The sequence below is a fragment of the Cavia porcellus genome, unplaced genomic scaffold (genome assembly GCF_034190915.1).
Source record: "Cavia porcellus strain 051 isolate PalLab524CR breed Dunkin Hartley unplaced genomic scaffold, mCavPor4.1 scaffold_29, whole genome shotgun sequence".
Taxonomy (NCBI): Eukaryota; Metazoa; Chordata; class Mammalia; order Rodentia; family Caviidae; genus Cavia; species Cavia porcellus.
The window spans coordinates 19,366,583-19,379,477 of record NW_026947512.1 but is presented as its reverse complement, the minus strand read 5'-3'; the positions used below and the strand labels follow the sequence as shown (position 1 = coordinate 19,379,477).

General features: G+C 38.8%; 1 protein-coding gene and 1 long non-coding RNA gene across 7 annotated transcripts in view; one reads left to right on the top strand and one right to left on the bottom strand.

Moving 5' to 3' along the window:
* The window catches only part of Rbbp5 (RB binding protein 5, histone lysine methyltransferase complex subunit), a 37,848-nt gene extending 35,469 nt beyond the window's left edge, over window positions 1-2,379 (bottom strand). For 5 of the 6 annotated variants that reach the window (XM_063240024.1, XM_063240025.1, XM_063240027.1 and 2 more), the window contains exon 1: window positions 2,211-2,379. In XM_063240024.1, coding sequence (XP_063096094.1) covers window positions 2,211-2,229 — 19 coding nt within the window. In that variant the 5' untranslated portion in view covers window positions 2,230-2,379. Of the gene's footprint in view, window positions 1-2,033; window positions 2,149-2,210 lie in introns of those variants that run through there. The other variant, XM_063240026.1, reaches the window with a different exon arrangement.
* A 283-nt stretch (window positions 2,380-2,662) lies between these two features.
* The window catches only part of LOC134473992 (uncharacterized), a 41,795-nt gene continuing 31,562 nt past the window's right edge, over window positions 2,663-12,895 (top strand). The window contains exon 1 of the long non-coding RNA XR_010044516.1: window positions 2,663-2,771. This is a non-coding gene — a long non-coding RNA (uncharacterized LOC134473992). The remainder of the gene's footprint in view (window positions 2,772-12,895) is intronic.

The following is a 12,895-nucleotide window of genomic DNA, read 5'->3' as shown; positions in this document are numbered from 1 at the left end:
GTCTACAACTGGCTCTACCATTGTTTCTACAGAAAGCTCCATGCTAACCTGTTTTCTTCTGTGTGGAAAAACACAATGCATTTGAAAATGTGCATAAGTAAGTACTATACAAGTGGTAGCTTAACTATTATTTATTCATTCTTCTTGTCCCCTAAATAGAGATAATTATACAAGAGTTTATCTTTCAAAATCTTTTCTGTCCCTCCACTTTCTTTCTTAGTTATCTACTCACAAAGTTTCAATCAGCTTACCTACAGGGCTATTATAAATCTGTCATAAACCCAAATCTGTCTCCTGAATTCCAGGCCCATTAAAGAGATTTAAAATTAACTCTCTTTTCTAAATGTCCTTAAATCCTACAAATAATACCACTATTTAGTCCCGTCATTTCTCCCTTCACATTCTGCCTTTACCATCACTATATGCAATCAATTCTCAAATTCTGTCAACCCTTTATCCTCAACCCCTTTTCTTTCCATTTTCCAGCTCAGTCCTTCCTTATTACTCATTTTCTGGAGTTCTTCCAATTAGGTTTACATCTCTCCAAAACAGAACTGCTCATTACTGTCAAATAAGCCTCACAAATCAAGCTCCAGTTGAGCTACTTAGGTCAAAATCCTTCAATGGATCTACCCAACCTTCCTTTAAAAATGCAAATTTCGGGCTGGGCATAGTGGCATAGCCCTGTCATCCCAGCACTTGGGAGACAGAAGCAGGAGGATTCTCACAAATTCAAGGTCAGCCTGGGCTACATGAGAGTTCAAGGTCATTCATTTAAACTACTTAGCAAGATCCTACCTCAAAAAAAACAAAACAAAATGAAACGAAATATACACAAACTTCTCAGGCTGGCTTTCAACAGGGCTGGGGAAAAAAAAAAAAGAAAAAAAGAATATCCACGAAACATGGTCTCAACATCATCTCTTGGCTTTCTCTTTATTACAGCACCCATATCCTGGCCCAACAGGAAAATTCTTTAGGTCTCCTCTCATTTATATCTTAACTCAAAATACTATTAGTGAGCATTCCTCCTCGTATCTTCATTATTTGTCAATATTTTACCAACCTGAAACTTCCACTTAGAACCCAACTCCTCCACAGACCTTGGGGGGTGGGTTCCCTAACTGCCTTAGTTCTCTGTCCCAAAGACATTATCTTTTAAGTGTTCTTAGCATGTGGTAAAGAGCTACGTTCTACAGTTTACAGTGGCAATTTAACCCATCACTTTGAACTGTTTAAGAAAGGACTCCTTAAAGGCAAAGACCATTTCTTAAATTATTTTTGTAACCCTTTGGTCAGCGTTATCTTCTTAATCTTTCTGTTTTTATAAGCAACCTGTTTTTTTTTTTTTTTTTTTCCTTTTTATCGGTACCGGGGATCGAACTCACGACTGCCTGCTTACAAGGGAGGTGCTTATGCCGCTGAGTTAAATCCCCAGCCCCTATAAGCAACCTGTTAAGAAATAGAAAGTCGTGTAAAAGTTCTCTAAAACCTCAGACATTCCAAGACTGCCACGCCAACAGTCCTAAGAAAAGCCCAGAAGAAAGATCCAACTTGTGGGAGGGGTAGAAAGGACGGGACAGAGAGGTTGGCAAAAAGCAACTGTCTCTACAGTTATGTTCATGCATTACAGTCTCTGGCAGTTAAGGACCTCATATTATAGGCCAAAATAACGACTCCAGAACCAACTATGACACTTACTTGTTTAGTGCCTGGTCACAACCCTCTGAGGTTTTTTTTTTTTTTTTAAACTATGTTTAGTAAAGCACTTCTACTAGAAAATCTCCAAGTTCCCTCCTTGGGCAACTAGGGTTTCTACAAAGAGTTAAACTGTCCAGGCACCCAGCCCCCTGACAGGTCTTCACAGCTTCGCCCCAAGGTTACTTCCTCATATTCCAACCCCAACAACTCTGTTCGCGTCTACTCTGAGGTACTTATTACTTATTATGATCCACATAATCACAGCTAAGTCGCAATGCCTCTGTCCCCATCACTGCACAACTGATCTAGAAAAAGCTTGAGAAAAAGAGTACATTTTACTCGGGGAGAAGCTGGGTTTCCTCTTGATGCTGCAGTTCCATCCCAATAAGCGCCCAAAGATCCATCGCAGAACCGTGTCCCTAAGGTTATAGCCTGAAGCCCCTCCCTCATGGGCTCCCTCCTTTCCAGTACCGAAGGATTGTCTGAGACGCAATCATAGGCCTCCTCACCCAGCAACTCGAGGTTCATCCCTGCGGACTTCAGCCGCCTAGACTTAGCTCCGGCAACAACTCCTTAGTACTCGCCGGCTTCTAAGACCCGCGTTAAGTATCGGGCGCCGCAAACACCCTGTCGCAAGCTCCGGAGACTTTCAGACTTAGAAGTCCCCGCGGCTTCCGCTTTCCTCCCCCGCCTTCTAGGGTCGTCTCAAGAAGCTTTCCATATATATGCCTAACCTGAAGAAAGAATAAACTCCCTTAAAGTCAATTAACTATTATGTTTTGAAGGTTTAACAATGTTACCATCACTTCGGACTTTAAAACATGCAAGAATTTAAGGTTTTCTCGTAGGGAATATAGACACAGGTGCGAAAGAAATTTCAGGCACAGACTTAGCCTACTAACCCTTGCTATGTTGTGTGTTTCGTGATTTTGTCCGGGCGGACCACCTCAGAGTTCGCAGGAAAGGTTCCGGGAAGTTCCTACTGACGCCAAAGAGCGGGGAAAGATCGGCCTCTAGTGCCAGTATCGGAGCATAGCTGATGTCAAGGCGCGTTCTTGGCACTCTGTAGTGTAAGTTTTGTGAAAATTATTTCACATTTGTAAAGCTATGCTAAAGGTACGATAACATTTGTTAACCCTTAACGCCTAAGGCTTTATCATGTACCGCACGTTAATTAGGATACTGTGAAAAACAATAGGAGGGGTGAATTGAGTTCCTCGGGCAAGCTTCATCAGGTATAATAGTGAGGAGATACACGGAGCAATTAGAGAAGACCAACGGATGGCAAATAACGAGGGCAGAGGGGACCAAGATTTATGTAAACAAAATCATGATTGTGGCTAAGGCTCGCTGCCGAAAGTAGGTTAGAACCCACCATGTAGATACAATGCCAGTAATCCCAACTCTACCCTAACTTACTCTTCTCCTTGACAGTATTGACTCCTCTGTGCCTCCGTTTTTTTATTTGTAAAGTGGGGATGATAATAATAGTACTAACAGGATTATAAGCACTTTAAATGGCAAGTGCCTAACACATAGTAACTATTACTTACAAATCACCTTCCTTTACATTACCGTATGTCATTTTTTCCAGCCCATTGGGATAGATGATAGCCACATTTGATAAAATACAGTAATTATCTTTAAATTTTTTAAAGCAAGGCTCAAACTTACATTTCTCCTGCTTCAGCCTCTCACATGCTGGAATTACAGACATGCGCCACTATGCTGGCCTAAAAAAGTTTTACTCTTTAAACAACAATCCAATTCCTTGCTTTAAAAATATACAGGAGCCTGGTTTTCAGGTGCATACATGTAATTTCAGCTCTTTGGGAGGCAGGCAAATCACAAGTTCGAGTCCCATCTGGGCCATTTAGACTTAGTAAGATGCTGTCTCAAAATCAAAAAGGGATAGGGATATGGTCCAGGGCAAAGATCCAGACAGAATTGATGCATGGAATAGACCATTTGTATGGGAAGTTAGTAGAGACTCATGAGTCTGATATACTCCTGTGTTTCTAGTTTGAGTGGCTGTGTTTGCCAGAGATACTAGTGTCAGAGATACTAGATAGCTGTGCTCCTTTGCATATCCAGAATACTGCTAAAGCATCTAAAATGCTGTGCTTTTAGCAATAGTATTTCTTTTTGTGTGTGTGTGAATATCTTGTAATAATGAACTCACTTGATTCTCTGCTTTTTTTTTTTTCTTTTTTGAGACAGGGTCTCATGCTATGCAGTTCAGGCTGGCCTTGAGCTCACTTTGTAGCCCAGGCTGGCCTCGAACTCGCAACAATCCTCCTGCCTCAGCCTCCAGAGTGCTGGGATTACAGGCATGAGCCACCACGCCCGGCAGCAATAGTATTTCTGCATACTCTTGCCATCATTTATTAATGAAACAGTTAAGGACTACCATGTACAGTAGTGTGACAGCTGACTGGGACATCAAAAAAAAAAAAACTCGTGAGTGCAAACTATTACCCTGTATAGCATGGTATGTTTCCACAGACTCTTTATGGAGCTCTAATAAAACCAGAAAAGCAGAATGTTTAAGAAGTTGTTACTAAGGAAAACACTATGTAAGCCCTCTGGTTTTGCTTGCTCTTAGTTAACTTAAAATTATTTGGAGGTCACATGGACAATAAATTATTAATTTCCCACTCAATTTGCTGTGAGTAGTATCTCTGATGTGAGAGTTATGGTAACAGGTGCCTAAGTTGCTTCTCAGGGACCTGAAAGCAACTTTTCTTGAGAATACTGATTGATTTGTCATTTAGGGTCTAATGAGTGACTAAAAGCTTGGCATCTCTGTCTTCATTATTGTTTCAGTCCTCTTGCTATTGTAACAGGTGAGTCAGATCCTATTCAATTCTGCATGTAGACATGATCATTTAAGAAATGTTTGTCCAAGACTTTGACACAGGCTTCATTTGGCCTGTTGCCCGCTGGAGTTGGTGTGTGTTCTTCTGCCCCACTCTTGTCCTCTTTCAGCACTACAACTCTGTCAGCCCTTTCATAAGTCCAGGGCATTTATGTAAGATGCTGGAATAACTTAGCAATTCCTGAACAAAGTTGACTACCTGTTATCCTGCCAAGTACAAAGGCAAGATGTTCTGCTCAGAATGGTCAAGCCAGATACAGGAAAACTCAACTGTTTGTAGCATGACCTTAACCACTCAGTGATCCAAATGCATCACAATAAGAAACATGTTTTAAAACCATGCCCCTGGCCAATGAAAATTACTAGACTTTAGCCCAACCCCATCAAATCAGTACAAACCTGCTGCTCTCTTTGTTCTACAAGCAGCAGCTTTGTTACTGTGTCAACTAGTTGTTTTCTCCCTTCAGGGAAAACACCATTTTGGCTGAAGCCCATTCCCCACCCACAATAAAGCTTTGTCTGTACAGAAATGTGTATGCGTTGCCCCAGTCTTGTTTCTGCTGTCTGGGTCAAAACATTGCATTGTCCCATATCATAGTAACACTCTTAAACTCTGCCTACTGGATAAGTGAAAAAATGATATGATTACATTTGTTTCCTAATGAGGATGAAGAGCTTTTCACTTAGGTGACCTGTTGGTATCCTTTGCCGGTTTTTTTGGATGAGGATATTTATCATGTAGAAAAAAATTTTTAAGATAGGATCTTGCTGTGTAGCTCAGACTGGCCTGAAAATCACTATACTGCCTCAGCATACCAAGTGCTGGGATTCCAGGCATGTGCTACGGTGCCTGACTCTCATCGTACATGATTTTTGTTTTGTTTTAGTGGGCAGCCCTGGAACCCTGGATCTTTTTCCTGAGCCATATTCCTAGCCCTTTATTTTTTTATTTTGAGACAGCATCTTACTAAGTCTCTAAATCGCCCAGGTGGGACTCAAACTTGTGATCTGCTGCCTCCCAAAGACTGAAATTACAAGCATGCACTGCACACCAGGCTCTTGTACATTTTTAAAGCAAGGAATCAGATTGTTGTTTAAGAAATAAAATTTTTTAGCCCAACACAGTGACACATGTCTGTAATCCCAGCATGTGGGAGGCTGAAGCAGGAGAAATCCAAGTTTGAACCTTGCTTCAAAAAATTTAAAAATAAATAAAACAAGGGCTAATGATATAGCTCAGTATGAAGGCCCTAGGTTCTATCCCTAGTATGCAAAATAAATAACATATAAATTTTTATGCTGGGCATTGGACTGTACCATTGTGCACTGAGGTATACCGTTAGTCCAAGGAAGAGTTTTTAAAGACTATTCCAAATATAAATTTATTTGAAAGGTAGAAAATCTTCAGGAGTTTACTGCACTAGGTCTGTGGATAAAGAAGAAAGACCTAAATAAAAGCACATTAGAGGGGATAAAGGTAATGCATTCACAAATGATGTAAGAGGCAGAATTGATGCATGGAATAGACAATTTGTATGGGAAATTAGCAACTCATGAGTCTGATGTATTTCTGTGTTTCTAGTTTGAGTGGCTCTGTTTGCCAGAGCATAGAAAATAGGAAAAGACAGGGGCTGGGGATTTAGCTCAGCGACATAAGCGCCTGCCTTGCAAGCAGGCAATTGTGAGTTCAATCCCTGGTACCGATAAAAACGAAAAAGAAAAAAAAAAAAAAGAAAGAAAGAAAGAAAGAAAAGAAAAGAAAAAAGAAAATATCCAGGTTCAGACATGTTAGGTTGAAACAGTGCATGAGAAATCCTAGTGACCACACAGGCTTGGAATTCAAAGACAAGATCTAGAATACAGATTACCATATTTCGTCTATTCTTTTGGGGTTTTTACAAAGAATAAAAAACGACTTTGATATTATAGCCTTTGAGTTACAAGAGGGACAATTAGGATGACTGTAAGAGAGGGAAGAGTTGGAATAGGGTAAAGAACTAGGAGGGGCTCGATGGCTGCAGGTCTAGTCCACTTTGTTTTTGCACTCACAGCTCATCATGTCTCATTGAGAAAGTATGTGCAGATGAGGATTTCTGCTATGACAAAGAGACCACAGTCAGCAGAAGTGTGACGTCTTCAAGTAACCCTTCTTCTGCTGGCCAGTAGTCTGGGGAATGTGGACACTGGCGCTATGGTTGGCTACACCTGCAGAAAAGTCATGATGTTGGCGGTTTTGTGGCATCCAGTTAAGCACTGGGTGTGCTCCAGGCCTGACTCGAGGTCATAGGCAACAATGTGGCACTGCTTGCTTAGCTTATCAATTCTAATATGTACATTTTTATATTTTAAAATAGATCTTACATTTGATTACATCCAATAATAAGTAGGCTTTTTTTTCTCAATACAGCATAAGGTATCTGCGTGTCTTATAACTCATTATATCTTTGGTTTGATGAGAAACTGATGGGCTTTACTTTGCAAGTGTTAGTTGGAGCTTATTAGTACTACCAACTATGAAAGAAAGGTAACCAGATTTGTGCTGAAGATGGCAAGAAATGTAATAGTCTTCCATCTTGGCCTGGAGCAACTGACACCTGTCATTCTACCTTTATGTGAAAAAGAACTTGGTTCATGTCAAGGCTGGTCCATCTCATTAAAATATTACATGTCCCACCAGGCATCGTGGCACATACCTGTAATCCCAGCACTTGGAAGGCTGAGGCAAGTAGATTACTATGAGTTCAAAACCATCTTGGGCTATGTCATAAGTTCAAGGCTAGCCTGAACAATATAGTGAGATCCTGTCTCAAAACAACAACAAATAGATACTGTATGTCCTCCCTAAATTAGGCCAACTAATCCATATTACCTTGGTGAAAAATCAGCAATCTGGGGTGAGGATGTAGCTCAGTGTTAGAGGGCTTGCTTAGCATGTGCAAGGTCTGGGATTGATCCCCAGCACTGCAAAAGAAAATCAGGACTTCTCCAAGTGGAGCACTTCTCACTCACTAGAATATGCTCTGGGCACCTTGCTGGAATAACTTGGGACTATTTTAAAGCTCCCAGGTGATTGATGTGCAGACAAGGTTGAGAATTACTGTAGTACAAGCTGGCAGTACTGCCAAGGTGATTGACTGAAATAGGAATTCTGGTCACAAACTGAGTTGGAGAACAGAATCAAGTTTAATATTTGCATTCAGTGTTGATCTGATGAGGAAATTTGATTAGTTCTTGTCTAGTTTGCTTTGTGACCAGAATCATGAAAAGAATCAAGTTCAGGGCTGGGGATTTAGCTCAGCGGCATAAGCACCTGCCTGGCAAGTGCGAGGTCATGAGTTCGATCCCTGGTACCAAAAAAAAAAAAAAAAAAAAAGAATCAAGTTCAGGGCTGGGGATTTAGCTCAGCACCCTAAGTGCCTGCCTGGCAAGCACGAGGTCATGAGTTTGATCCACGGTACCAAAAAAAAAAGAATCAAGTTCATGAACCTAGGCATATATTCTATGTATATCTCCTATATAATATGTATAATTTCTATATATGTCTTCTATGTAATATCTCCTATATGTATCTCATATAATATATATCTCCTATATATGTATACATATCTCCTATATATATCTTATATAACTCCGATATATACATATCCCCTGTATATATCTTACATATTTTCTATATATACCTTCTATATATGTCTTCACTATATATACATCTCCTATATAAAATGTATCTTCTACATATATATCATATATATAACTATATATATCTCCTACATACATATCTCATATACCACTTACATATCTGTATCTCTGTATATGTATATCTCATATATATACTATATATACATCCTGTATATATCTCCCTATATATAAATCTCCTGTATATATCTCCAATGTGTATATGTAGCTCTCTCCTATATAGATCTCTATATATACCCTATATATGTATCTCACATATATACCCTTTATAATATATATCTCATATATATTCCTTATATATATATCTCCTTTATAATATATATCTACTATATATATCCTATATATACCATATATGTATCTTTTATATATCTGTATCTGCTATGTATCTATATCTTATATGTATCCTATATATATATCTCCTATACGTATCTATCCTATATATATCTCCTATATATTTATCCTATATATATCTCCTATATATTTATATCTCCTATTATCCTATATATACCTTCTCTCTATATATATCTAATCATATGTCCTACACATATTCCATATACATATCTCTTATACAATGTCTCATGTATATATCCAATATATATCCTATATATATCTCCTGTACATATGTATATTATCTCCTGTGTATCTCTCCTGAATATATGTCTCATATATGTCTATATATCTCCTATACATATCATCCCTATATATGTTCATATATATACTTACACACATATCCTATGTCTATATCTCCTATATCTTTATCTCCTATGTATGTATCTCCTATATATCTGTTTCCTATATATAGATCCTGTATATTTTCTATATGTATATATCTTCTATATTTATCTCCTATATATGTCCTATATATATCTTCCATGCATGTATATATTTATCTCCTATATATCTCTTGTATAATTTATATCTTCTATATGTACATCTCCTATGTATCATCTCCTATATATACCAAATATAACCTGTATACACCTTATATATCTCCCATATATATCTATATATATCCTGTGTGTGTATATATATATATGTGTGTGTGTGTCCTACATGAGTATCTCTTGTATGTATAACTCCTATATGTATCTCCTATATATCTATGTCTCATATATATATATATATATTTGTGTACCTCCTATATCTGTATCCCCTGGGTATATCCCCATATATATATATATATATCCTGTATACTGTCTTCTATATATATTGTCTCTATATATCTTACCTATATATCTCCTGTATATGTCCTGTATATATCTTTCATATATATATAATCTATATATGCCCTATATCTGTAACTGTTCTGTATTTATATGTATCTCCTGTATATATATATATATCTCCTCTATGTGTATCTCATATATAGATCACTTATATAGATCTCATATATATTTTTCCTCTCTATATATGTATCTCCTATACATATGTCTCCTATATAATATATATCCTGTCTCTTGTCTCCTATATCTCATATATATATATTATATATATCATGTATATCTCTCATATATTATATGTATGATATATACTTCCAACAATGGAAAAATGGGCATACACAGTCATTTATTTAAAATATTGTTTATAATTACAAAATGTTGGAAGGGATTTTGAAATTTTTATTTTTACTCATTCTGTAGAAAATAAACAGATGAGGTAGTTTTCTCAGACCCTAAAATTGTTCTAGCTTTTTACTTATAGATAAAAGCTAAATTCTTTGCAGAAAATCACAGCAGTTCATTGTCACCTCAGAATATCAAGAGTAATCCAGTTTATAAGCTACCATTATATCTCAAATTAAGCTTTATTTACAAGGAGTTTTATGATTCTTAATAAATAAAAATATATATTATAGAGGAGTAATAAAAGCAGTTTCCAGGAAGAGACCTTTATCCTTTGTACTTGAGGCAGAAAACCATAATAGAGGACCCTACCACTTAAGACAGAGAGCAGGAGTTCTTGGGCAGGGAGGGTGGGCGCTCCTCCCGCTTGACTGGCGCTCTTTGCCTTTGGTCCACGCGTTTCAGTTTCTTGGTTTTTTTGAGTCAGTTATCCACGTAGCCCAGGCTGGCCTGGAGCTCTCAGGAGCCCCTGCCTCAGCCTCCCAAGTGCCGGCGTGCTTCCCATGTTTTGTTTCTGTCTCCTACCTGGGTGTCCTGAGTCACCCATTCCTCCTGGCTGGCCAGGGTCTGCCCGACTCTGCAAGCTGCACGTTGCCAACCCAGCTCTACTAAGGGGGCGGGTGAGAGGGGCACCCTCCATGCTGTCCACCTTTGCATCCTTGCCCTTCTGCCTCAGACACCCCAGCAGCCCTCGCCCTGACTAGGCCTCTTGGCCCAGACTCCGACCTGCAGCCCTCATGTGGAATGGGGATGCTGACACGGAGGACTCCTCAAATCCCACCCATCATGACACGGAAAAAATGGTTTCCCCCACCTTGGCACTAGGGATTAAATCCAGGGCCTCCTCACTGACCATCTCTTCTATAATTTTTTTTATTTTAAGACAAGATTTTACTAAGTTGGCGAGGTTCAGTTTGAACTTAACACCCTTCTGCCTTAGCCTCCCAGAGTGCTGAGATTACAGGTGTGCGCCATTACACCAGGCACAAAGAGTGATTTAAAATAACTTAACTAATGACTTCCCACCCTCATATCCACTTGAGATATTCCTCCCTCCTTACATAAATTTTTAATGCTCATAGCAGCTTGTAGAACAGCTTCACACAGTACCAAAGAAGTGCGAACTTCTTTGTTTTAATCTTAAGAATTAAATGCAAGGGACTGAGCATGGTGATACATACCTGTAATCCCAGGACCTGGTAGACTGAGGCAGGAGTATTGGAAGTTAAGGCCCAGACTGGACAGTTTATAAGACCCCCATTGCAAAATTTTAAAAAACTTTCAAAAAAAAAGAAAGAAAGATAGCAGATAGAGGCTGGGGATTTAGCTCAGCGGCATAAATGCCTGCCTGACAAGTGCAAGGTTGTGAGTTCGATCCCAGTACCAAAAAAAAAAAAAAAGCATAGTATAAAATATTCCACTTTAGGACTGGGGATATAGCTCAGTGCACATCATTTGCCTAACTCCATAAGGACCTGGAGTTCAGCATCTCAAAAACAAAAAAAGATTGCTTTGTGTAGTTTCATGACAAGAAACTTCAAAAAGTTAGAAGAAATTTTTGGTTTTCTGGAAATATTTATACTTTGAAAGCTAACCCTCAAAGAGGAGAAGAAACCAGACTAACAGCTACAGAGACTATTAAAGTTTAAAAAAATAATGCATTGCAGAATCCCAGGCCATCTATGAACCCAACATTTAAAAAGTTTTTCTCAATCAAATGAAAAGTGACCGAGATCATGTCATGACATTGAGAACCTTTATGCTATCACATGTCTTTGTAAGGGTTCACCAGCTTTTAGTCTGGGGAAGAGGTGGTGAAGGAGGTTGAGGAAGTAAACACTCTGGGTGGAGACTGGAATGACCCAGAGAACGAAACCCCAGCAAAGGGAGGACAGGAAGCCTTCCTAGGCAGAGACAGCTGGTTGTTCTCAAGCTGGAGTGGGGCTACTGTGGCCACCATCCTCCCATTTCAAGGGAAGCTGGGCACTGATTTTTATGTTAAAAGATCTCTCCACTTTTAAAGTCTAGTGACTTGTTATGAAAAGTTATAAAAATATGTGTGGGCCAACCAACAGCTCTTGAGGCTTGTTCTGATATGTGGCTCTTCAGCTGGGTCTTTGCAACTTTTCATAATTGTAGCAAAGACCTTCCTTATTCCACGATTATTTGTCTCTTCTCATATTTTTGGAAGAATTACATTATTAGATCACATCACTTAATCTTGTTGTAAGGAATGACATGTTTTTATTCCTGGGAATAAGATGACGATCCAGTGTAATTTTATACAAATGAGCAACCTGTTGTCTCAACATCATTTAGCAAGCACTGTCATTCCCCCTAGTGCTTGAAATGCCATCCGTATGGTATACTGAATTCCTGTCAGTCTCTCATGTCTGCACATGTCAGTGAATCTTAATTTCCATTATCCTAATTTTGAATTGTTTGGCATCTATTAGAATTAGATCCTTTTATCATTTGTCATTTTCTTGTTTGTTTTGTTTTGTTTTGTTTTTGCAGGACTGGGTTTAAGCTAGCAGTGCTCTGTGCGACTACTTTTTATTTTGTGAGACAGAGTATCACTAAATTGCCCAAGCAAGCCTCCAGCTGTAATCCTTCCGCCTCAGCCTATTGAGTAGATCTGATTACAGACATGCAACCATGCTTAGCGAGTCTTCTTGTTTTTTGTTGTTTCAATTTTGGTGCCAAAACCTGTATAACCTTGTTGTTTTTAAAAATACATTTGTCTTTTCTCATACATTTATTTCACCCTGTGAACTTCACAATAAGCTGTTTTTGTTTTCCTCTCCTGATACTATTTAGCACTGTCACTGGCTATCTAGGTCATTCCACTTACAATGATGAAAGTGGAAGCTAAAGCAATGGTGTGAATGTACAGGCAAAAGGTTTAACTGGAAAGCAAGGGACCGTAAGGACTCAGCATGAGCAGTAGCTCGAGGGGGCACACTCTGAGGAAGAGGATCAGCCTGCTCCCCACACA